Source organism: Carassius auratus, chromosome 6, assembly GCF_003368295.1.
Source record: "Carassius auratus strain Wakin chromosome 6, ASM336829v1, whole genome shotgun sequence".
In the NCBI taxonomy this organism is placed as follows: domain Eukaryota; kingdom Metazoa; phylum Chordata; class Actinopteri; order Cypriniformes; family Cyprinidae; genus Carassius; species Carassius auratus.
Genome location: NC_039248.1, coordinates 8466413 through 8493546, shown reverse-complemented (window position 1 = coordinate 8493546; position 27134 = coordinate 8466413). Strand labels below are relative to the sequence as shown.

Below are 27134 nucleotides of genomic sequence, written 5' to 3'. Positions count from 1 at the left end.
GACCAACTGGTCTTAGCTGGTATGCAGGCTGGTTTTTAGAAGGGTTTTGGCCACTTCCTTAGCTGGTCAGGCTGGGAGACCAGCTAAAACCAGCTACTTCCATCTTAAACCAGGCAACCAGTTCAAGCTGGTTATTTCCGCAAGCGTTGTAAACATACATGAGCTTAATTAACAACATTGCACGGAGGTACCTCATTGATGATTTATCCAAATTCAACAAATTCGACATTGAATTTGTTTATATTCTTCGACTACGTTAGCTTTTTCTACATTTTCAAAAGGACGAGGTCCCACCGAGATTTGAACTCGGATCGCTGGATTCAAAGTCCAGAGTGCTAACCATTACACCATGGGACCGTACTGCCAAGAGGAGCGACATAACGATACTTATTTACTATTACGTATAGTTTTATGGTATGTTGACTGTTTTTTTTTTCAGACTGCGAGTATATGCATATTTATCGTGAATTTGCTGTGCTTAATTCAAGTATTTAAGGTAATAATGTTAGTCTCTAAATTAGCTTATAGTCAATGACAGTTTCTAGCAAACCAACAGTAAGTTATTTTTTGTTACTTTTGTATAAATAATTACCTACTTTAATGTTTGTCGAAAGGTATTACATTTTCATTTTATTTATTTACACTACCGCCACGTTATGTCTCTTCATATAATATTGTGTTATGTTTAGCTGCTTACACACCGGGACCTGTTTAACTTCATCTCGTCTTGTGCTGTCGGAGTGAAGGCAATCTTGCACGCACACACAGTCTCCGTGGGTTTAAATCGTATTATTAACTTATTAATGCCTTTCTAAAGAGAAACAGGCGCATCAGATCGTTACAAAACGAGCAAAAACAATCATGGGTATTTATTGATTAAATATATTAATTTAATCGTTACCTAAAACATCTGCAACAAATATCACTCTCACATAGTGAAAGCTGATTCTTCAAGAATTTACAAGAGTCAACGAATGGTCGGTCTGTAAAACGTCTTTATTGTGTTAATTTTTTCCACTGTTAATCATATTTTTTCCTCCATGTTTTTTCGTTGTGACATTTTCGTTCCGAGTAAATATGTAGCACAAAAGATGATCGTTGTCTCCTCTTTTTGGCTGATCTTAAAAAAAAAAAAAAAAAATATATATATATATATATATATATATATATATATATATATATATATATATATATATATATATATATATATTCATTACTAAATAATGATAATGATAAACCTTTAAAAAAGCAAAATGATTCTAAGCTATGTTTTATCTGATTTCCATACAGAATCCCGATTGGCTGGCTGCCCTTGACCTTTGACCTAAAATGAAGTAACATGCACATTCCACAGTGTTCTTTGTAGTCTCTGAGAGGTTATGACCTGTTATATCACTATAACCGTCTGAACATTTTGTACGTGGGAAATGGAAAGAGAAGAACAAAGGTATGATCTTGGTCTTATCTTAGTCTTACTACTATCTTGAGAGGGATCTTTTATAGGTGAACACCACAACAGAATCTTCTGAAGGTCACAAGACCATATTAACCATAATATATTCAAGTGCAGTATTGTTTTAATAGTACACTGACACTATCAATTGCATATCTCTTTTATTTTCTCTTTGCGGTGCTGTTTTAAATGGAAGTACAAAGTATGCTTAGTACCCTAAATGTGCCCCTTTATATTTCCAGAGAATAGTCCATATGTTCCTGCGAGAGGATGACAGAAACAGCCAATGGATAACCATAAGAGGCCCCTTTCTCTGCATCTTTTACTTCCGTTCATGCCTCTTACGATCTTCCTCACTACGTCACTCCATCACATTTCTCCTCCTTTATCTCAACATTTTCCATCAATCATTCCAACTCACATGCTTGTGCACAAACACGACACAGAACCTTTCTTCTCCCACTGCATGCCACAGGGCTGAATTCCCCCATGTGATCAGACTACTACCATCAAACTTGTATGTTATATTTCTCTTCTGCATACACACGCACACAGCTTGACTTCAAGGCCTGAAACAGAAGCCTCTGCTATACTACTCAGGCAGACACACCCAAGTAAAACATGGACTCATCTCCTTACAAACCCAAATATTATATTGAAGAAGAAGAAAAAAAAACTGGCTGTCACAGACGGCTGAACATTTCCATGACTTACTGCGGTAACTGTAGAGACCAGAAATCGTCTACTGCTATTAGGTTAAGTAGGTTATTGGCTGGGCCATAAATTGTTTTGTGTTGAATTTATGTTTTTCTTAAAGGGAGAGTAAAATGCAAAAGTAAATTTCATTAATTTCATATCTCTCATCATTTATGTACCCTTTCCGACCCTGTGTGAGGGAATGTTATGGAATAGCCTTGCCTCTTCCTCTTTTCTTTTTTTATACTTACAATGAAAATGAATGGTGCACATTCTGTTGTGTTCCACAGAAGACATAAAGTCATTCAGGCTTGCAACAATATGATGAGAAAATTACACGTTCCTTTAATGCGGAATGAACAACCTGACACACATTTCTGTTCGCTTATACACAAATATAATGCTCGACCTCATGCGGACAAACTGTTTACCTCGTTGGTGCCTCTGACGTCACGACACACCCCTCGCGCGCGTGAGACTCGTGAGTGTGTGTGTGTGTGTGTGCGCGCGAGAGTGTATGTGCGCGCGCGCAGCGCAGCATCTCGCCCGTGAATGCAGTGGGGTTCGTATGAGTGAATGTGTTTTGCTTGTGGAATGTGGGAGTTGTCCCCACGCGCTTTACGAACAACCGACCTGTCCAAACAGTGCACGCGTGGCAAAGGATGTCACACCAACCAAAGCAGCGGACGCACGCTCACAGCACAGTATTTGATCCGTTATTGGAGGAAAATCCGCCGTACAGGGTAGAGTTGGGGCGGGGCGTAATTACACGGAGTCCCATCTATTTAGGGTCAAGTACAACATTTTTACAGTACTAACCAGCGTGGGTTCAAAGTTTGTTTTGTGCCCGGAAACTGCGAATCACCCACAGGGCGCGGAGGAAGTGTTTTCTGAGTCGAACGATATTTTAGGTCGTATTATTTTGTCTTTCGTTAATCCACAGACTCGCGATTAAATCTGCACGGGATGGATTGCAAAACTGCGATAGCCAGCGTGATTCGTTAGCATTTCGTCGACTAGCTCCTCCAGAGGCTCGACCGCGAGGACGGGGCTGTGGTGCGACTGGACGCGGAGCGAGGCGACCCTCTGCGGGCTGCGTTGCCGAGGCGGTGGGCGTGTTTTCTCGGCGTGCTAGCATGTGAGCTGGCGCCAAGTTCTCGGCGTGAAGAAAACAAGATTTACAAGTTACTGGCTGGAGCGAAGCAGCAAAAGTCACATCTCTCTTGATCGGAAAAGTTGCACGCAGGTACGAAGGGAGCAGTTACGCACACTATTATCAAAGTGAACCTTGTGCGCTCACTAATGCAATTCAAAACAAAAGCTGCTAGTCTGCTAATGTTAGGTAACCTACTCAAGTGACTGTTTTTTTTAACCTGGCACATGAGATTCAGAGAGAGTGAGAGAGAGAGAGAGAGAGTTCGTGTGGTAAGTTAGTTTGCTAAACTTAAACGCTTTGTCACTTTAGTACCTGATTATTTATTCGTTTTGTGTCTTTGATGCATCTGTCTCGTTGCACTGGTTGAATCTAATTTAAACACCGACCTTGGCAAGTTACACAAACTTTGCATGCCTCCTAGCACAGCTAGTTCTGAAGGATGACTTAAAAGATCAAATTCGTACTAATGAAGCATTAATTATATTTAATGCAATGTATAAGCTTGTAATTGTAATGAGTTTGATCGTATATAGCTGCGTATCGGCTCATCCGTTGCGGTAATTTCCAACTGCGACATCACCCAGCCACAGCGACAATATCGCTTCATAGTTTTACCAGCACTTTTAAAGTCCCTGCTTTAGGGATTGTGCTGACTTCTGTACCAAATACTGTAATATCAGAGATTTACTGAACTAATTCATAATAAAACATACAGTACGAGTTATTCAGATCGGATACGTGTTTTGTATGTATGCGCGCGCGCGCGTGTTTGTTTGCTGTAATACTTTAACAGGTTTCTTTGATAATATGACCAAACATTGTGGAATTACTCATTAGTTAATATACATTACAATGTAATTAAACTTCCATTCATATATTTTCACATATAGGCAAATTTAAATACACATAAATACATTATATCTATTATGCATTTGCTTTTTTCTGTAATGTTTAATTGTAAGTGAGAATTATTGTTTCGTTTAAATTTCTTTTTTTGTACTTGTTAATCTTCTGCTGTTTTGATAAAAAACGTTATCTTCCTTTTTACCCTATGGTCTGAACAAAATGTGCTTAAGTGTTTTACCTGATGGGGTCTGTATCTGTTTTCTAAAGCCTGGTGATGAAAGTATAACTTTACAAATGCTTTATTAAAAACCTAGTAAATTGTAATAACCTTGCTGTTTCAGGTAAATTGAACCTTATCGGTATTGTTTAACATAATGCCCTTGTGGGTCATATAGGAGAGAGAGCGCGTGTGACTGCCATGAAAGCACATTGTGCTGTTGGTATGTTGAGAATCTGTTGTAGTTTGCATAGTTTGTTTAACATGTCGGTTGAACTGGGCTAGGACTTTTTTTCCACCGTTCCTAATGGACAACTAGTTGGGGCATGTCAGAGAAAGCATGGTCAGACGTGAATGGCTGGTCATATTAATACTCTTTTTACTTACTTTAATTTATTCTAATATTTTTTTATTGTTTAAGTTGATGTTAGGTGGTAGACCTTTAAAATCAGTTCTTTTAATGTTTACCCTTGTCCCATGTTGGAATGGCTAATAGATTTGCTTAGGACTAGTTGTATCAGGTAATGTGTTTGTGTGGCTGTAATGCAATTGGTAGAAGTGGTTGTTTTAGGAACGATGCTCTTTTGTGCAAATTCAGGGTTGCGATTTTCTAATTTGAGTGGAAATAGTATGAGATAGCCAACAATGTAACAAAATTAGACATGATACCCTGGAAAGATTTCAAAACCTACTTTTCCTTATACGTCTTTTGTATATACACTACTATACAAACTTTTGGGGTCAGTCCTTTAAAAAAAAAAAGAAGAGAGAATTAAACAAGACCACATTAAATTAATCAAAAGAGACAGTAAAGACATTTTTCCTTATTTTACAAAAGATGTTTATTTTAGATAAATACTGTTCTTTTGAACTTTCTATTCATTAAGTAAACCTTGTTAAAAAATATCTCATGAAAAGATTAAGCTGCATGACTGTTTTAAACATTGATAATGTGTTTCTTAATCTCCAATCATGTGACACTGAAGACCGGAGGAATGGCTGCTGAAAATTCAGCTTTGCCACCACAGGAATAAATTACTTTCTAAAATATATTCAAATGGAAAACAGTTTTTTTAAATTGTTATAATATCTCACAATTACTGTTTTTCTTGTATTTTTGCTCAAATAAACGCAGCCTTGATGGGAATAAGAGACTTCTTTAAAAAAAAACATTAATAAATCTTACAAACTTTTGAACTATCTATACATACATGCAACATATATGCACACATTTCTATTTTCCCCCCTATTTCTCTTCATTTTTGTTTTTTGTTTGTCTTATCAGTGCATGATAAGTGATTGAAAATACGCAGGCTTGTTTTCTGCTGAGCTCCAGTAGGCTATTGACGGCAGTAGCAAAATCTATATCATCCTGTAATGGATGTTTACATGTTCAGTATAGTCCAGAATACCCTTGCACCTGTATAATACGTTCTTAAACCTGATCGAGTCTGACTATGTGTCAAGCTGGATTTCCTTTGTACACGTCTGCCTTTATGTAGGTTGTACTGATGATATGTTCCTTTTGTTTGGATTGTGATGTTTAGGTTGTTATTGTGGCGGTGCTCATTTCAGAGGCTGGAATGTGTGTGCCTGTGTGTAGTTTCTGTAACTCTAGGCAGAAGCTGTGAGGCCTTGACTGTAGCCCTGTAGAGAGGCCCATTGAAGGGGGAGTTGGCTCTGTATGTGTGTGTATGCGTGTGTGCATGCAGACCACTGGGATTGGACACAGGGTAGAAAGACCCCCTGTACGGAAGGAGGGAAAAGGGAGGAAAGAGGAAGGAGGAGTCAGTTACACTTTTCTGGTCATGTGTGTGTTCTTGCCCCGTGTTTTGCATGGACAGATTGAGTGGTCGCGTTACGGCAAGGGTAACCAAAGACGAATACATAAAAATGGCTGAGAAAGATTTCTCATTAGTAAACAGCCTATATTTGACTTCGGGCCATTTTGTAATGTAACTTGTACAGTGTTGGCCTGATGTTTGTTTATTTACTGTGGCTAATGTTTTACAGTGCTATCTTTTGCCTTTGCATCTGATTTAAATAATATTTGTTTCCTTATGGTGAATTTAACAGTTCAGAAATAATTGATGTTCAGTGTGAGGAGGTTTTTCAGCATGATGGAATGATGAATGATTAATGTATGTCTTTGCGCAGTGTATCTTCGGCTTCTGTGGATTGGTACTATTTGCTCAGTGCTTGACTTTGCTATATATGGCTTCACTAAACCTACATTGACTGAGAGTCAGATAGACTGAAATAACACAGAAAATGCATGATCATTTTTTTAATTATTATTATTTCTCTCCATAGCATTGATTTCTATAAGATCCTATAGTTACTTTGCATAGTACCACAGTGTATTAGGGATAATATAGAGTCAGCCTATAGGTGATCAGGTAGTGGAGGGATCTTGTCACCCTAATTACATACTTGCAGGCTAGATAAAACATACTTATAAAGTTTAGTGGTCGTTACACAAAAATAACCGACAGCAGAGTGCAATGATTGGCCAGTCAGAAGTAGATGTTGCTGAGGCTCAATTTAGGTTCTTCGTCACAATGTTTTTTTTAAATATATATATATATATATATATATATATATATATATATATATATATATATATATATATATATATATATACATCTGTCTCAAGATTTTGAGATGCATGTTTGTCACCTTATTTTACAAGTTTACTAATATACACTGTTAGATAAAATGTAACTCTAAAAGCTATATATTACCAAAATGGTAAATATTATGACCTCAAAAGTACATATTAGTTGTACCTAAAGTGTACGTATGTAGAATTGTTTTAGCTATTTTGTCTCAGGGTATCACTCCAGTGACAGCTTTATACTTCTTTTCTGAAACTGTATAAGTAATGCTAAATAAATAAATATGCATTCTGAGAGTAAAGTAAAAGAAAAGTAGATGCTTCTGCAGACTGCAGACATTGTGATAAAAGGATGGTTCACCCAAAAATGAAAATGTTGTGACCATTTACTAATCTCTATCTTGTGTTGTTCCAGTCTGTGTGATTTTCTTTTCTTCAGTGGAACATACAAGAAGAGATTCTGAAGAATTTTGTTATCCAAGGAGTTTCGGTTACCATTGATTACCATGGTATGGACAAAAATATACACACATTTTTCAAAATGTTGTCTTAATGTGTTCCACAGAAGTAAGTCATACAGGAGAGTAAACGATGACTGAATTTTCATTTTTGTGTGACCTTTTCTCCTTGTGTTGTGTTTACGTTGAAGGGATTTTTGTCCTTTGAGGATGCGATGTTGGCCTACACGGATTGAATTTGTGTTTCTCCTCAGGATTACCACATTTCATAGGGTTAAATCTAAACCAGCTTGATTTTAACGCACATATCGTCTGTTCCGTCTCCTGAGGGGTATGTTAATGTAATTGCTGCCTGTGGTTAAACATCTAGCATAAACAATTACTTATACATTCACGTAACGTGTACATGTTTTTACCCGGTTCAAATGGAAATCTCTGAAAGAATCCGACAGAAAAATGACTTTACCATTTCCTCGTAGAGTGTTGCTTGGCATGAGTTTTAGTTTGTATTTGTGTGGTGTACTTGTGGAATTTTGTGTGTTGTGTGTGTGTGAGAGAAAGACTTTGTGTGTGAGTGTGTGGCAGTGTTATAATCTGGCACTGTGTTTCCAGGAGGGTTCGTGCGAGGACAACAGCAGTTTCTGTGTCTTCTGGACCCGAACTGACCCAACTGGCTCTGCACATTACACATACACACATATTTCCTTGGCGTGTGTGTGTGTGGAGGAAATGTGTAGGACAGTGAGTCTCGAAGTCTCTGTCTGTTTTTATGGGCCTGCTGATGGTTCTGCCATCATAGCCGTCAAAGCCATTTTTCCGGGTCGCCCCAAGTGCAAGAACAGTTCTACAGGCCTTTAGTATGTGATGTTGCATGTGTTGCTGTGTTTTCCACATGGTCTCCATGCCAGGCCTGGCATTCCTGCCGCGTGAGTCTGTCTCTGTCTGTTGTCATAGCTAATGAAGGTTTATGAAACCCTGACAGCATCTCTGTCCTGTCCTGCACACAGGCGCCCCTCAGCCTCTGTTGCAAGAGCTGGGGTGCTTTTCTCTGTGTTTATTTAAATTTATGACCGAACTATGCCTAAATGTCACACTAGTTAGTTACAAAGTCGACCTGCTTCATGAAGTATCTAGAAGTGTTTATTGCAAAGGAACCATAGCTACGCATGTTGGTTGATGTATCACCATAGCTACACGTTACAGAGTTATTATATAGCATGAGCACTGTGTGTTACACTATAACCACTGGCAATATGTTATGGAAAATGCTAATCAGTGGTTATCAGCAATGACTTTGCTCTCTGACTCGGAGTTGGTACGTTTTTCGAAAATGAGGTCAATGTCAGTTCTCACCGAATTTTCAAACCGTTTTCGATTAAAAGATAACGATCGTGCATGTTTCTTCCAAGGCGATCTTCTCCGCTTTAGTCATGCGGTACCTCATGTACTTTTATATGATAAACAGGCCACTCGCATCCAGGTCATTCTGCTGAAGAGGGACAGTCTTTCTCATACACCTTGTCCTACATACTTGTTAGTATGTGATGCTTCAGTCAGTTCAATCATTAACTCTGAACTACCTTAAAGGTCATCACGATCGTACATATAGTGAGGCCGCAGTCAAAGTGTCAGTCATGCCGTCTTCACATGTCCAGATCGAAAATATCCCAGGTGTTCTCAGATTTCCTAGATGCTATGTGGCTTTAGACGAAACATTAACCTGACCGGCAATTTAAGACACGTTTAACATTTTCTAAAAGTCTCTTATCTCCTTCATGCTATGTGTGCATTGATAACAAGAGCCATATACTGAAGCAAATGCGAATAGTGGAGATGTGATGTGCACAGTCCAAAATCTCAATGTGCACACACAGTTAATGATTTTGAAGACTTGTGAAAGCAAGGACTAAATTTGCCTAACAATTGCTTTAAGAATGACTGGTTTTAGTCTTTAAACATTTTATTGTGAGCAGGAAAACAGTAATATTAAATCGATCTGTTCTTCTAACCTTCCGTCTTTTTGTTAAATCAAAGTTTTGGACTTAAAATGTTAAGTTCATTTTAGATTACTTAGTGTAATATGGAGCATTGCTCATAATATTAGCTGATGAGGAGTATATTGTTTATCCAGGCTAATCACTCATAGCTACAGCTCACTTCACGAAGTCTACTTTATTATTTAAAATATATGTATTTTTTTCTGCAAATTAGGTACAATCCAGAATAATGAAACTCAATGACTTTTCTCCTGCACTTGAGTGCAATGAGATGTAAATGCTTATGTAAGCATGTATGAAGTTAAATAACCTAAAAGTATATGAATTGCATTATTTTATTTGAAATAAGTACCAGTCTGTTTTATATTTTCTTATGCAATTACAGATGCATTTAAACAGTTTGTTAATGTCTATACTTAAAAATTTGCATTCATTTTATTAAAACACGTTTTGTAATTGTTTATTTATTCATTTTAAGTGAATTTATTATTATGACTTGCGTCTGTCCTCATTTTTGAATCTGTCTGGATATTGACAAGCATAAACTATTATTATCATTACTGGATAAGCCAAGAAAAATAACAGCGTCCATCTGCAGGTTACCTTCAAAAATATGCACATAAGTAGTGCCATGTTTGTGGCTGACTGCCAACTAAATCTTCACAAACGGCGATTGCAAATGTTTCACACATTTTGAATAGATGAATAAATGAACAGCCCAGTTTAGATAAATGCATCATTATGTGCTGAAGTGTTTTGAAATGGATTTATTAGTGTGTTTTCAGTGCACTTTAAAATAAATTGAGAACTTTATCTTGAAGAGGTCACATCTCGTTTGTGTGTGTAAAGTAGGTTTTAATTTAATTTGGAATTATTTCTAAATTAATTTTTTTCACAGTCTTTTATAGGAAATGTTCCCTTCTGGTGGAATGACCTGCTGAGTCCTTAGCCATCCTCAAGAATTGGCTAAAAACACATCTCTTCCATCTTTATGTGCCTTCTAACTCTAGCACTCTCTATTCTTTTTATTTCAATTCTTAAAAAAAAAAAAAAAACATGCCCCATTTTAGACTTGCACTCTATTAATTTAATAACAGCTTGTTTTCTTTAAAAGAAAAAAAGAAACCTTGCTATGTGTACTGCGTTTAAGCTAACTGAGACTTGTTATAGCACTTGTATATCATTGCTCTGTTGTTGGTTTTAATTGTTTCCATTGTCCTTATTTGTGAGTCACTTTGGATAAAAGCTTCTGCTAAATGACTAAATGTAAAGTAGGTAAACTTGCGATATGTGAAACTTTTAGCATATTTTCCAGCTAAAGGATTCTGTTTATAGCAAAGAGATCACAAAAAAAGTAGGAATTTCCTCATAACTCACTGAGTGGAAACAGGAAAACTGTGACATCACCCTCTATGCCTAGTTATGCTTATTTGGTTTGCGCTGTTCCTGTTTATATATATACTGAGTCGTGATGTCCCTGCGACCTTTCACATAGATCTCCACTTTATTACTGGTCCCATGTATTACGACAGTGCTGAGTTTGAAGAGTTGAAGAGTTAATCGCGTGCTGTTATCATAAACACATTTATTGTGAAGATGTTCTTATCACCTGATGCTTTTTAGCTGTTTGAGTTGGTGTGTCACTTTGACCTCTGACTAATTTCAGCATAGCTCTTGTTCCTCATGGGTTGTTCAGTGGGTCTGTGATGATTTTATGTTTATGTGTTTGCTGACCTGGTTCTTTTTTTTAAATATTTGTTTCAAAAAAGGCATCTGATTGAGGATTGAGAGATTGAAGCTGACATCTGTTTGTTTTCATTTGCACGATCTCCTACAACCAGTCTAATCCTGCTGCCCTTCCTCAATGGTGTAGCACTGATAGCTAATTAATATTCCCCTCTACCTCGTACGCTCTTTATCAATGCGCATACATTAGTGATGCTTATGTAAAGAACTCTGTTTTTCCCCCCTTTCAGTTTGTGATACTGGCCTCATGGCTTTAATCAGAATGATTTATTGCTCTATTAAAGGACTGTTAATTATTCAACACTCGCTAAAGAATGTCAGTTATGATTTGTGGTTTTGTTATGCTGTCAGTCTGTTCTGAAGAAAGAGGACATATAGCTTTTGTTTCTAAACTCCCAGTCAAAAGTTTATAATAATTCAAATCTTGTCATGTTTAAGAAAGAAATCTCTTATGCCCACCAAGGCTGCATTCATTTGATCAAAATTCTGTGAAAATGTTACAAATGTTTCTAAAATATTACAATTACAAATATCTATTTTGTATTTTAATGTTTAAAATCTAATTTATTCCCTTGATTATTATTTTTTTTTACCAGCCATTACCACAGTGTCACGATCCTTCAGAAATCTTTCTAATATTCTGATTTAACATCAGTTATTACCATAGGTTATTACTGACACTCAATTATTTTAATAACGGTTCTTATTATCAAGGTTGAATTATTTTTTTCTGCTGGCGAAAAAGTGAAAGTGTTTTTCAGGATTCTTTGCTGAATATAAACCTTGAAAGAACAGCATTTATTTGAATAATAAATCTTATTTTGTCACTTTTTATTTAAAAAGTTATTTATTTATTTTTTGATTTTTCCTTAGCCCAAACTTTTGAATGCTGGTGTATCACTGTTTCCACAGATTAATAAAAAGCAAGATAAGATATTTATCATTATCAATTCTTGTTTTGAGCACTAAATCATCATATTAGAATGAATTCAGAAGGAATAAATTAAATCTATTTAATTAGATCAGCGTTTGTTTAAATTGCAATACTGAAATCTGTGTTCTTCTTTCCATCATCCTCGTAAATGCACAACTCTATATATTTAACAGTTTCTCCTTCTCCTCCTTCTTCTCCTTTAGTGATGGAGTCAGCCGTTAGTACATCCACTCAAGTGCCAGACGAGTTTGACCGTAATGTTCCACGAATCTGTGGTGTGTGTGGAGACAAAGCCACTGGCTTTCACTTTAATGCGATGACCTGTGAGGGCTGCAAAGGCTTTTTCAGGTACACACACACTTTCTCTCATCCAATTTGGTATTCACACAGTTACACCGATGTTCATTAAGAAACACATTAACACATATTATCTGTAACCAATGTGATACTGCCAGACTATTTTTAGTGTTTTTATGTGTGTGTTCATTAGGCGCAGTATGAAGCGGAAGGCCAGTTTTACCTGTCCTTTTAATGGAAGCTGCACCATCACTAAAGATAACCGTCGCCACTGCCAGGCCTGCAGACTCAAGCGTTGCCTGGATATTGGCATGATGAAAGAGTGTGAGTTACTAGCCAGCATGACACATCTCAGAACACTGGTTACTGGGAGCCAAGATATACTTTGTTACATCACGTTTTAATTATAATTTAGATTTGATTTACTCTGCAGTCTCAAAAGCTTCCAAATGTAATTTTTGCAGTCTTGAAGGGCTTTGCAGGATTGGTATGCTGTTTGTAAGGTTGTTCCAAACAAAAGCATGTAAGATGATCCGGTCACAAAAGGTCCCGAAAGGCTGTTAGATAAGTGATACTTGGTATAAGGAAGTAGTTTCGCCATTTGTGAGCACATGAACCTAAGTGGCAGTTTTTTGCGAATCATATTGAAAGTGAAAGGTACTTCAGATTATGGATTTCACAATGATTGCTCTTGTGTTATGATGAATCATCAGCAGAAAATAAAGCTTATCGTTTAAAAAAAAAAAAAGAAAAAGAAAAAAAGCATTGTATGCAGAGTTATAAAATTGCAATATTTGATGTAAATGTTTTAGTGACCCCAACCATCTTAAAAATTTATAAACCTGAATATTGCTTTAACCCTAAAAAAAAAGAAAAAAGATTTTAAATATATTTTTTAAATTGGCTGAAAATTTATAATTCGTAATCCTTAGATTAGTGGGTGAAATGGAAGAGAAATATCCAGAAGATTTAGCGGTTTTAGAAAAAAGATATTAAGATAATGTGATTCAATATTTACAAGTATTTCTACAAGTAAAAATGGTCTGATGGAATTGTTCTCCCCCCTGTCAGATCTATGAGACTGAATTAAATTGAAGCTATTGATTAAACTCCATTGAACAATACTAAAGTAAATTATAAAGAATTATGGTTGTAATATAACACTGGAGAGCAACATACGATATAAGTTTCACATTTTAAAATCTGTATTTACCTGTAATAAAATTATATTCCATGGGCACATTAATATTGCTCATCCGTCTTTTTTCTTCTTCAGTTATACTGACAGATGAGGAAGTTCAGAGGAAAAAGGAGCTGATCCAAAGGAGGAAGGATGAGGAGGCGCAGAGGGAGGCGCAGAAGCCCCGGCTTTCAGAGGAGCAGCGCAGCATCATTGATTCGCTCGTGGATGCACATCACAAAACTTATGACGATTCCTACTCCGACTTCTCACGCTTCAGAGTAAAACATTCCTCCGATTTTTCTCTATTCTCTTCTGTATGCCATTCTCTTAGTTTCGGCCAGTGTTAAAGTGCCCCTATTATGGATTTTGGAAAATGACCTTTCATGCAGTGTATAACATAGCTCTAAGTGGATGAAAACATCCTGCAAAGTTTTAAAATCTGAAAGTGCACTGCATATAAAGTTATTGGGCCCTATTGTAACGATCTAAATGCGAAGGGTAAAGTGCATGGCACAGGTGCACTCAGGGCGTGTCCAAATCCACTTTTGCTAGTTTAATGATGGAAAATTTAAATAAACCGACCAGAGTGTCATCTCCCATTCCCTTTAAGAGCGAGATGAACCCGCGCCAGGGCGGATTGCTATTGACATGGAGGAATTTGTTGGTGGAAAAGCTGAATGCTTCTCAAGCGAAGACACCGATCTGCTTGTGCGCGAAGTTACAGCGCGCGAGCAGATCATCTACAGGACAAGCAGGAATCCACCAAAGCTCTGCGCGATGAGTCAGTTAATATATATGTGTGTATTGGCATGATTGTTCAATTAATTAACCAATTTCATTCATTATTATAAGTAGTAACAGGCTGAATTGCAAATAGGTAGCCTAATTCTAATACATGCAATGACTATCCATCATTACATTTTAATATTTATGTAGCCTACACAATAATATTATTTTACACTCCGAGCCTTTTGTTTTTAATTTTTGGCATTGTTTGTGTAATGCGTATCTCTGTGTGAAATAAGCAAAGTCAACACGTACTGTGGACCCGCCCAGAGGCGCATTTTCTACCAACATGCTCTTTAAATAACAAAAAAATATTGCGCCATTGACTTTAGACTTTAGGCCAGGTTTGAGTTGGTCTATGGCGCAGTCTATTTTCAACTCCTTAAAATAGCAATGCACCGGAACACACCTCTTTTTTTTTAGACCAGCACATGGGCGCAAATGCATTTGCTAATAAAACCATGTGGCGCTGGACGGGAAAATGCGAATGGCGCTGGACTGGAACTAGCAAACACACTTGCGCTGCGCCTTGTGTCGCATTGCGCCGGGTTTATGATAGGGCCCATTGTCTCTCAAAAGAAAGAGTCGATTCTGAATCATTGAAACAAGTCATTTTAAAACGAATGCCGAGCCATTTCATTTTGATCTCAACATGAAACATTAGCATATTGCTCACAAAATTCTAATTCATTCTTTGCCACTTGGTGCGGCTTTTGGAGTGTAAAAATAGCGGTTTCCCCAGTAACGATGTACACAAAACAGCACTGTTCTCACAAACACTGCTTTATCAGACTTCACATTCACTTCACATTTCACTTCACAAGATGAAGTGAAAATGAGACCAATCAGACCAATCACCGCAGATTAGCTTCATGCAAAGGAGGATTTTGGAATAATGAATGTTGACTGAATAGTTTGGGAGTCTTAGAGCAAGGTAAAAATAAATGTGTGCATGACAACCTGTTATTGGGGACTCTCCATAGTACAAAACCAAAATATGTACTTTCATTACCTATAATACAGGCACTTTAACATGTTCTTGTACATTGATCCCAATGAGCTTTTGGACACTTCAGTGACACAAAATGTTGCTTGCATTCAGTTTTAAACCAAGAGGCATCTGTATGGCATCTTTTCTCAAAACTTACAGATCTCAACCAACTGGTGTAAAAATGTTTTTTAGTGATCATACACTACTGTTCAAATGTTTGGGTTTGGATTTTTGTCTTTAACTGGTTTGAAAAAATGGTTTGAAAGAAGTCACATAAGCTCACCAAGGCTGTATTTATTGATTTGAAATACAGTAAGAACAGTAATATTGTGATAATATTATTACAATGTAAAATTATTGTTCTAAATTTGTATATATTTAATATATAATTTATTCATATATCTAAGCCTAATTTTCAACAGCCATTACTTCAGTCTTCATTGTCGCATGACATTCGCATAAAATACTTTTTGGTTCCACTTTATCTGTCTTTCTTAGGCATACTTTACAAATTTTGCTAATTATTTGTACATTAGCTAACACATGCTAATGTTTTCATATGTTTATGGGTGTTTTGTGTCGCAGCCTCCGGTTCGAGAGGGTCCGGTTACACGCAGTGCCAGCCGAGCCGCGTCTCTTCATTCACTATCAGATGCCTCCTCGGACTCCTTCAGCCATTCTCCAGGTGACACACACATGCGTATACATGCTGAACTAATGCACACAAACACTCGTCTGTACATAAATCACCTGTGAGGTTTCTTCTGAGAAATGTTTTTCAGCCCAATGTGAGGCGCGGACAGGCGTGTGTGTTTGTGTGTTAGGGGGTTGTATGTCTTAAATGCACAGCAGGCTCCATCCATCTCACCATGCTTGACGTCACAGGAGAGCCTCTCTAATGACAAACAGACTATTCACATGCGTACACACACACATGGCTCATCCTGGAAGCAGCAAGTTGTTTTTGTAACTTTAAATATGATATGTACTATAAACTTTGTGCTAGGGGTTGGTGGTATGGCCATAATCTTACAGCGCACACTATGAGTAATTTTGTTCTGGATTTTTTAAATAAATTTAATTAATTATATATATAAAAAAACAGGTTCATTTTCTGACTGCTGCTTATTTAATTCATCTTGAAAAGTGTTGATTACAGCATTACATTGTCTACTCGCTTTGTATGAAAATGTGTTGTTTTTGCAGTTTTTGTTTGCTTTTTAGGCAAAGTGTAAATAAAGTGTATTCTGCTATGTTGACAGTTTTGTTTATTGTTATGAAGGTGTCTGCAGAGTGCAGAAAACCGTACGCTGACAGTCAGTGAGGTTGAGTTGAGCTGCCTGCTCAACCAGTCGTGTTTACCTGTGTAAACATGCACAGTGATTCTAGTGCAAGCTAAAGTGGACACAGTTGCTGAGCCATTGATTCAGATTTTTACTTGGCTTACCAGCATTTACACTGGCCTGCCACACAAATAATAATTAATTTAATTCAATGCAAAAAATGATCACTTTTGTTTGCTGTTTCGATTTCACGTTTTGTTCTTACTTTCTCTTTCTTTAGAGTCTGGAGATCGTAAGATGAATCTGAGCAGTTTGTTGATGATGTATCAGGAGCAGGGTTTGAGCTCCAGTCCAGACTCAAAGGAGGATGAGGGCACTAGTCTGTCCATGCTTCCTCACCTGGCTGACCTGGTTTCCTACAGCATTCAGAAGGTCATCGGCTTTGCCAAGATGATTCCTGGATTCAGGTACATTTTTGGTGTGCGTGTGTGTAGAGCAACATATAAAAACTAGCAAATATTGCAATCACAAAGTTTAAATGAAATGTATAATCATTGCTGTTAATAGTGTTCAACATCTGTTTGATTGAATGTCATTTGTAGCTAACTGCATGAATCTTACTGTACATTTCTGCCATAGTCACCACTAATAACCTACCTCTAAATGTAATGTAGAGACATAATATTTCCTGAAAAGCTGCTTTGTAACGATTGGTATCATGAAAAGTGCTATACAAGTAAACTAGAATTGAATGGAATTGAATTGTGCGTGTCGGGCAAAATTTTATAACTTTCTGTTTGTAAATTCATAAATGTATTTTATTCAGAATGTCTAGTGAAAGGAATTTAAAGAAATTCAGCTGTCACCAGAAGGAATTTGGTTTTTCAACAAAACTGAAGAAATTTTACAGCACAAAAACAGCAGCAGAAATTTCATAATTGTATTTTTTTGAGTTTTGATTAATACTGTAGTGTTTTGAATTTTGCAGTATTGAATTTTACTGTAAAACACCAGAAAGTATGTACCAATTTTCAAAAGCTCTATAAAAACAATATTTTACATAGTCAATAACTTGAGTAAATGAGAGCATTCTGTGAAATTATATGATTAATTACATTAATAACTCAACCAAAAATGAAAATTTGCTGTTAACTTACTTCAGACTTTTTTTTTCTACAGTAGAACAGTAAAGATTTTGTTTAGCTGCAACCATGATCCTTGGTGATTCATAAAATGCAAGTGAGTGGCAACTGCTGATTAAGACTAGTTTTTTTCACTTGATATGCTTTACAGACATAAAATATCTGTTGCACTTCATTACTGAGTGCTTTAATAATATAAAACACTATACATTATGGCAATACCTAATTACAGACAAATTTGGGTAAATTATGCCTTTAATTTAATTGGCCTTGAGCAAGGATGTTCTCTAAATTCCTTTCATCCATTTTAGTGGTTCATTTGTGGAAATTTCCATCATTTTCTCAATAGGCTAATTTTGACATGCTATCGTCTATTTAATTTCCTCAGGAACATAAAAATAGGTTTGACCTTATAGATGATCAGTAACTCTCAGTACATGTTTCTTTGCTTGCCTCTGTGCACTTCCATGTATTTCCCAGCTTCCTCATTAAGTGTGTACATGCATATGCATTATGGACCGCATGTTGCTGTGGTAACCATAGGAGTGTCATGTTATCTGCGCTGAATGTACCCACCCACCCACTCCTTCTACATCTGCCATTGACAGAATCCAGCATGAGCCAACATTTGACGTGTGTTTCTGTTTGTGTGTCTCAGAGAGCTGACAGCTGAAGATCAGATTGCTTTGCTCAAGTCCAGTGCTATAGAAGTGATCATGCTCCGGTCCAACCAGTCTTTCAGTCTGGAGGACATGAGCTGGAGCTGTGGAGGACCTGAGTTTAAATACTGCGTCAATGATGTCACGAAAGGTACACGCAAACAGACATGCATTGTTTCATGCGTTGACATGCAGTGGTCGCACTTTTGGTATGGTTTACTAAAACTAAATAAAACATTTGTATTAATTTAAATAAAGCTGAAAGAAAAATTACAAACTTAAATGACAATGATAAATGTTGACTTGGGAATTCACTGAAATAAAATGTGTTTGTATTAAAAGTAATAAAACTAAAACTGAAATAAAATAAACAGTAACTAAATATAAATATTTAAAAAAGACAAAATCAAAAAGCAAAATTACTAAACTAAACTGAAAAACATACTGGAATAACACTGAATACTTACATATTTTGTGAAGGTTTACTTGGTATATTGTAAAGTAGGGATGTGCAACAGTGATCGAGTACTCGACCGTGACAGCGATGATCGATCACGTAAACGATGATCGAAATTATTTATTTATTTATTTTTGATTGGTTATGGCAGCACGTTGGGCGGCACCCTGATCTCTGATTGGTTAGCTTCCCACTTCATGGCTCAAAAGACGTAAGAACACATAATAATGGCCTCAAAGTCACGTAGTGATGACTGGTTTCCCTTTGAGAAGAACGATGAAAAAACAGTTCAGGGTAAGCTGTGCAGCGCCAAGCTGTCACACAAATCTACAACAAATAGCTACAATGCGCTATCATCTAAAATTTGTACATAAAATATCTGGCGATAACAGACGAGCATTGAATCACCTGCCGTAAGACTTAAATGCAATGCAGACAGAACTGAGAAGACGACAAAGCTATTCGCTGAAATGGTGGTGAAAGATTTTTTTGTTAAAAAAATGGCGTTGAATAAAGTAGCAAAAAAAGAAAAAGTATCTTTGTGTGTTAATTTTTAAATCACAGACATATAATGAAATGGTCTTTATAAAATAAAAATGCACTGGATATATTTGTAGCCTAATTACATTATATTTGTAGAGATGACGAAAATCTAAATTATTTGTTTGTCAGTTTTTATCTTAAATATATTTTAAATCTCATTCAATTATTTAGCAATAATCAGTGATTTCCATGCTGTTTAATAATATTTAAATAATATTTTGGTTGATCAGAAAGTGCTAATTGAATACAAAATATTAATTAAATATTAAAATACATTAAAAAAATAACGATAGTGACACTAATGCAAATTTATTGTACTTTCGTTTTTGTAAAGCACAATCCGATCGAGTTACACTTTCGGTCAAGTTCACATCTGCATCGGCGAATGTTTTTCAGATAAAAGTTCCAAAAGCTAGTCTACGTCTGATTAATTAACATGAACAATTTAACTAAAATCGCTGCATATCATCGATTCGTTTCATGCTAATATAAGAAATCCCCGATAATGATATTGCTCTTAAATATTTTATTTTTCTATTATTTTTGATATTTTACAGTATTGTTCAAAATAATAGCAGTACAATGTGACTAACCAGAATAATCAAGGTTTTTCGTATATTTTTTTATTGCTACGTGGCAAACAAGTTACCAGTAGGTTCAGTAGATTCTCAGAAAACAAATGAGACCCAGCATTCATGATATGCACGCTCTTAAGGCTGTGCAATTGGGCAATTAGTTGAATTAGTTGAAAGGGGTGTGTTCAAAAAAATAGCAGTGTGGCATTCAATCACTGAGGTCATCAATTTTGTGAAGAAACAGGTGTGAATCAGGTGGCCCCTATTTAAGGATGAAGCCAACACTTGTTGAACATGCATTTGAAAGCTGAGGAAAATGGGTCGTTCAAGACATTGTTCAGAAGAACAGCGTACTTTGATTAAAAAGTTGATTAGAGAGGGGAAAACCTATAAAGAGGTGCAAAAAATGATAGGCTGTTCAGCTAAAATGATCTCCAATGCCTTAAAATGGAGAGCAAAACCAGAGAGACGTGGAAGAAAACGGAAGACAACCATCAAAATGGATAGAAGAATAACCAGAATGGCAAAGGCTCAGCCAATGATCACCTCCAGGATGATCAAAGACAGTCTGGAGTTACCTGTAAGTACTGTGACAGTTAGAAGACGTCTGTGTGAAGCTAATCTATTTTCAAGAATCCCCCGCAAAGTCCCTCTGTTAAAAAAAAGGCATGTGCAGAAGAGGTTACAATTTGCCAAAGAACACATCAACTGGCCTAAAGAGAAATGGAGGAACATTTTGTGGACTGATGAGAGTAAAATTGTTCTTTTTGGGTCCAAGGGCCACAGGCAGTTTGTGAGACGACCCCCAAACTCTGAATTCAAGCCACAGTACACAGTGAAGACAGTGAAGCATGGAGGTGCAAGCATCATGATATGGGCATGTTTCTCCTACTATGGTGTTGGGCCTATTTATCGCATACCAGGGATCATGGATCAGTTTGCATATGTTAAAATACTTGAAGAGGTCATGTTGCCCTATGCTGAAGAGGACATGCCCTTGAAATGGTTGTTTCAACAAGACAATGACCCAAAACACACTAGTAAACGGGCAAAGTCTTGGTTCCAAACCAACAAAATTAATGTTATGGAGTGGCCAGCCCAATCTCCAGACCTTAATCCAATTGAGAACTTGTGGGGTGATATCAAAAATGCTGTTTCTGAAGCAAAACCAAGAAATGTGAATGAATTGTGGAATGTTGTTAAAGAATCATGGAGTGGAATAACAGCTGAGAGGTGCCACAAGTTGGTTGACTCCATGCCACACAGATGTCAAGCAGTTTTAAAAAACTGTGGTCATACAACTAAATATTAGTTTAGTGATTCACAGGATTGCTAAATCCCATATCATGAATATGAAAGAGCGTGCATATCATGAATGCTGGGTCTTGTTTGTTTTCTGAGAATCTACCTACCTACTGGTAACTTGTTTGCCACATAGCAATAAAAAATATACTAAAAACCTTGATTATTCTGGTTAGTCACATTGTACTGCTATTATTTTGAACAATACTGTATTACTGATGTTATAATAATGCAGCCGAGCTTTTTTCCGTCATATTTGTGGGCATAATTCAATTCATATGGCTTCGAATACGCGCTGGTTTATGGAAAATAAAACTTAATTACAACTATTACACTTAATAACGTAGATGAAAATATAGCACAAATCTTCCATACATTTATAATGAGAACTTTACAGGAATCTAAAGTAAAATCTGTCCTTGCCCATCTTTCAGCGCGCTGTCATGAAAACGCATTAGAGGGAGCTCTCTCTCTCTCTCTCTCTCTCTCTCTCTCTCTCTCTCTCTCTCTCTCTCTCTCTCTCTCTCTCTCTCTCTCTCTCTCTCTCTCTCTCTCTCTCTCTCTCTCTTAATCGTTTTTGAAACCTATCGATGATCGAAATGAGAAATTTCCCAAAATGCCCATCCCTATTGTAAAGAGAAGGTTTTATTTGCAATTCCTTTGATGTTTTTTTCGAAGTCGTGTAGAAGTGATTTAAAAAAATAAAAAATTTCTTCAAATAATTTTACACTTTCTATCCCAGTCTTATGCATGCGAACCATACAGTGGCTCCAAAAAATATGGACACTAAGCCAACATTAAAAATGTATTCACATCTTTGACAAAATATAAAACTAACAAACTAGCAAAACTGACATTTTGTTTCAAAAGTACCTCACAAGCATTAGGTATGATTAATAATGAATAATATATTTTTTTCAGCATTTACTTAAGTTAATGTTGTACGTTAATTCATACTTGTTCATTTAATTCATTTGAAATGTTTAAACTGTATATGTTAACATGATTATAGATCAATACATGAAAGTATTGTTGTTTCATGAAATTGTTTAAATTAATGATTAATTAATTATAATGATTATTCCATGATAATCACGTCTGGTTATCAAACATTGTCCATAGTCAATGTGATGAACAACACCTGTAGTTTAATGAAATCCTCCTGATTATGTGTGTGTTTGTGGGCGCAGCTGGACACACTCTGGAGCTGTTGGAGCCGCTGGTGAAGTTTCAGGTGGGCTTGAAAAAGCTCAACCTACATGAGGAGGAACATGTGCTGCTGATGGCCATTTGCCTGCTGTCTCCAGGTCAGCTGTTATATACCAAATGCACCAAGCATTAGACAGACTGAGACTTCATACATGCAAACAGGAATCTGACTTATCTGTGTTTGTGTGCTCATAGACCGTCCCGGGGTGCAGGACCACGAGCGTGTGGAAGCGTTACAGGACAGAATATCTGAGATTCTGCAGGCGTACATCCGTGCGCATCACCCGGGGGGGCGTCTGCTCTATGCGAAGATGATCCAGAAGCTGGCGGACCTCCGCAGCCTGAATGAAGAGCACTCCAAACAGTACCGCTCCCTCTCTTTCCAGCCCGAACACAGCATGCAGCTGACCCCTCTGGTGCTGGAGGTGTTCGGCGGACAGGTCACTTAGCAACTTCACCCGAATCGGAACGATACGTGCGGGTCAAACGACGTGACCCGGAGGGTTGTGGAGTGAATGTACGGACAATCACCTTAAACACATACAGTTTCCAGGACAAAGTTTTTGTGTGTGTGTGTGTGTGTGTGTGTGTGTTTCCCTCATCATTTACAGATCGGATAGGGAGTGCCATAGATGTTTCTGTTTGTTTGTTGTATTCACATGAGAATGTAATATGGTCATGGTGTTTTTCACTGTGGCAACGCGATACAGTATATTTTACTGTGCTATCAATAGCCAACAGTATTACACTGCATGTGTAGGATGAGTGCGTGAGTGTCGTCCTGTTCTAAACCTCCGCATGGTCCCCAAAGCGCTGTCCACTACTGCTGATGTCCTGTCTCTTCACCTCCTGCCTTTAAATGCACAGGGTTAAAAGTACTAATGCAAGCACACAGCTCTAACTCACCCCCTCGCCTAGCCACTTAACCAATCAAACGGCAGCTCCGCCTCCCTTTCCTCTGCCTCCAGAGCTCTGATAGGTCGCTGAACAATGGCTGTCTTCTCTACTGTTATTTGCCTGTGCTGTGATTGGCCAATAACCTGACGCCTCTGCAAAGTGGTCAGTGCAGCATTAGCCCTCTCCACTCAGCTAACCTGTAAATAAGACTCAGTATCTATATTCGTACCTTTTCAAATCAGTGTAAATAGAGTTTGATATAAGCGCTTCTTGTGGCTAATGGTAGAATCTAGCAGAGGGAGACCCTGCAGCCCTGACTGGTCATGATGAATATGTAAACGAAGACTGCGGTTTAACTGTGTGTGTATGCAGACATACAGGAATCATGGATGAAGTTTTTAAAGAACCCATCTTTACAATGTTCTGAAGTCCTTTAGGTTACATATTTCTCAACTCTTGCATTCCATCATTCATTTTTTTCCATCGGAAACACTTTTTCGGATAAGTTCAACTAATTACATTTTCCCCTAACAGTTTTCCGCTTCGTTAGCTATCATGAGACAAAACCCTGAATGCTTTTTATCATGTATTTAATTTGTTTTATTTATAGTACATTTCACACAAGTTACACTGCTAAACTAAAAATGCATAGGTCATACCCCCACCACCACCACTACAAAAAAAATACCTGGTTGTAATTTTAATTACTCTAAAATAATAATCAATAACATCCATATTACAATTATGTATTCTATGTTTTTTTCTTCTTCATATTACATTATGGTATTCAGTTTTTTTTTTTCTTAAATAAATAGTTGCAATAATTAATGTCACTTTTTTGAAAAAATCTAAATTTTGGAATGAACTATGACCCCGAGTTTATATTGCTTTGATTGGGAAATAAGACTAACTTATTTGGTTCTCACATTTTTTAAATAACTTAGAAGCATGCGGAGTAATTTATGATTTAATTTTTTATCATCAGTAACTGTTGCGTTACATGCTACCTAGGTATATTTGATATTTTGTTGGCACAGGGAGGTTCTTCAAAGCGTATTCTAATTACAGCATATCACAACTCAGCACATTCTTGTCTTACGCTGGTTGTTATTATCTAAACCGTAAATGCAGACACCTAATACCATATCATCCATGGTACATAGTCATTTTTGTTGTATAGACTTTTTTAACCCCATGTTAATATCACACTAGCCACTGCCTGCATTGTGTCCTCTAAACCAAACACAACTGCCTTAGCTTGGCCTCAGCTGTTCACAGTTCTCAATTTAAATTGACCTTTTTATGCTTTTTAAGTATGTAAGAGTCCTGTTCTCCACTGTGTATAATATCTGTAAATGATATTTGCGAGACTGTCGTCAAGGGCTCCTTGAGTCGCATTAGAGAGCTGATGCTTACAGAGTGCTTTATATATCTCGTTCTATCCTGTTTCTCCACAAACTTTTTATTTTTTTATTTTTTTTTTGAAATCACATCTGATTCGTATGAATCTTCTTCTCAGTCAGGGCTCAGGGTCATTAGGAAAAACTTTTCTGTGGTATGAGAGTTAATCATAGTTGATGAAGATTGTCTGTAGGTGTGAGTTTGGTGTCGGAACTGGGTCGACGATTTAATGATCATGTAAGCTGAATTTAACTACCTGGAAACTGCGGTCGCTCGGAAGGGCGAGCGTAGTGCGCGTGTGTGTCTGTGTAAGAGTGCGTTTATGAAGTGAGGGCGATGTATAGCATTTACACCAAGTATATTCAAATAGGATTGGGTGTCGCATATTCATCCCAGTCTTGATGGGGAATGTGTGTTTGTGTGGGAAGGAGATAGATTGAAAAGGTTATCGTTTCCTCAGTATATTACTATTAAATAACTTAGTCATGGCACTTAAGATTTAATGATATGGAAGGTTTGCTATATATATCTATGAGTATTACTTTGCAAATGTAAAAGATTAAAATATTTTCTTGTAGACTAGTTTTGATATTCTGGTATCAGTGTACAGGTGGCAGCACAGGGCAGAGGGTTGTTTGTTTATGTGCGGGTAGCTATTCAAATATAGGAAAGTATGACTGAATGCTAACCTCCTGCCCAGTGCGGGCATATATATCTAATGTTTTTCATGATCTTATTGCTCTCTTCGACTGTCTATTTTATCGTCTTCATGCCTTCTCTCTATACTAAGCTGCTCAGTACTTTGTGGGATGAGGGTGTTCACTCAATTTTGAACTGGAAAACTATGAAAGCATCCAGTCTTGAGCATTTTTGTAATCATTAACTTGCTTGTTTCGTTTTGATTTCACGAAGAATAAGTGAGAATATCCCTGCAGCACTTACCATAAATGTAGATCAGACAAACCAGGAGAACATGTCATGTCTAAACAGTTGCAAAATATACAATATGCACGGTGATGATGATGATGATGGCGAGACATGAGAAAGACGAAGATGAAATTGATGTTGGTCTCTTTTCCGAGTCCAAAATGTAACCATAACAAACTACCTCTCTGGGGAACAGACACATTTGATTTGTATTTTTTTATGATTCATGTTTGTATTTATTGCTGTGCAGTGGCTCACATGGACAACCCAGTACCTCATGTATGAATATCACTTAACAGCAAAGACGCCTTAACAGCTGTTTTATCAGATTTTTTAAAACTATTATTATCTGTGTGTACAGTATTTGTATCTTTAGCTTTCTTCGACACACGTGGAAGCATTCACATACACGGACGGACAGACAGACAGACACTTCCACAAGAGAGCTGAGAGCTGTTAAGGCGTGGTCACTTCCATGATTGACAGTGTTCAGTTGCTGCTGGGATTGGTTGGCCATCCTCAGGCCCCTCCCCTTCTTTATTCTGACTGCTCAGTTGGATTTTGCTGCTCCGCAAAATAATTACACAAAACCTGTCAGAGCATGGCCTTCTCACTTTTTCTCTTTTTGAACGGTGACGCATCAAGCGGACATCATCTACTCTGCAAATCACACTTGCTCAAACTTTACCTCGTACAAAAACACATATACGCTCTACAGTCAATACCTCATGCCTGGTCAATCCTAAAATGGAGTAGATGATGGATTGCAATTGGTGACAGTCATCTGTGACAAAGAGAAAATGAAGAAAGACGTGCTCTTTACCTCTCCTCTTCTGTCTGGGCACCATTGGACAGGAGATCAATAGAAAGTTTGTGGCACTAAATGGCTCATAAGTGCAGAAGCACTTCTGTCTCTGAGTGAATGGGTACCATAAGGAAAACTGTAATACAAATGCTAGCTGTTTACAGGCTAAAAGTAGTGTGCCTGCTCACCAGGACAAAACCAGTTGAATATGACCATTCATGAAACGGTTAAAAATTGCCTGTTTATTTTTCCTTTTTTTTTCTTTTACATCATAAAGTATTGTAAATTCATGTTCCTGATTTCATGTAATATTGGTCAAATGTTTTACAAATCAATAAAAGAATATAATAATAAACAATGGTTACTTTGATTTTCTGTCCTACTGTGGAGGGTGGGGTAGGAAGTGTCATCCTATTAATCTAGAAAAATGAAATATTTTTGTCAATATGTTAATAAAAGGTCCACCAAATATAGCTGCAAATGACTGTTTCTTATAAAAAAATAAATTTCCACATGGCAGATACAATAAACTTCTCCAAGTATATTAGATCTTGAAT

The 27134-nt window shown here is 37.0% G+C and overlaps 1 protein-coding gene and 1 non-coding gene across 4 annotated transcripts; one reads left to right on the top strand and one right to left on the bottom strand.

Annotated features, from left to right (window-relative positions):
- Positions 1 to 285: 285 nt before the first annotated feature.
- trnaq-uug (transfer RNA glutamine (anticodon UUG)) lies at positions 286 to 357 on the bottom strand. Its single transcript has one exon. It is a non-coding gene; the product is annotated as a tRNA-Gln (tRNA).
- A 2287-nt stretch (positions 358 to 2644) lies between these two features.
- On the top strand, positions 2645 to 26932 carry vdrb (vitamin D receptor b). Of its 3 annotated transcripts, XM_026259668.1 has the most exons (10): positions 2645 to 3395; positions 7401 to 7494; positions 12324 to 12468; positions 12611 to 12741; positions 13694 to 13878; positions 15963 to 16062; positions 16941 to 17127; positions 18461 to 18612; positions 22529 to 22645; positions 22743 to 22996. In XM_026259668.1, exons 3-10 carry the CDS (start codon positions 12326 to 12328, stop codon positions 22994 to 22996), a joined length of 1269 nt encoding a protein of 422 aa, XP_026115453.1. In that variant the 5' UTR covers positions 2645 to 3395; positions 7401 to 7494; positions 12324 to 12325. The 3 variants fall into 3 exon arrangements, with proteins under 3 accessions (XP_026115453.1, XP_026115461.1, XP_026115471.1); XM_026259676.1 differs by lacking the exon at positions 7401 to 7494 and having other exon boundaries at positions 2647 to 3395; positions 22743 to 26932; XM_026259686.1 differs by lacking the exons at positions 2645 to 3395; positions 7401 to 7494 and adding an exon at positions 3418 to 3574.
- Positions 26933 to 27134: the final 202 nt, after the last annotated feature.

Bases quoted from the DNA above. Each gene is read 5' to 3' on its own strand.
- vdrb (XM_026259676.1), top strand. From the start codon at position 12,326: ATGGAGTCAGCCGTTAGTACATCCACTCAAGTGCCAGACGAGTTTGAC. The intron at 12,742-13,693 runs GTGAGTTACTAG...TTTCTTCTTCAG, and splicing joins TATTGGCATGATGAAAGAGT to TTATACTGACAGATGAGGAA. The intron at 17,128-18,460 runs GTACATTTTTGG...TGTGTGTCTCAG, and splicing joins AAGATGATTCCTGGATTCAG to AGAGCTGACAGCTGAAGATC.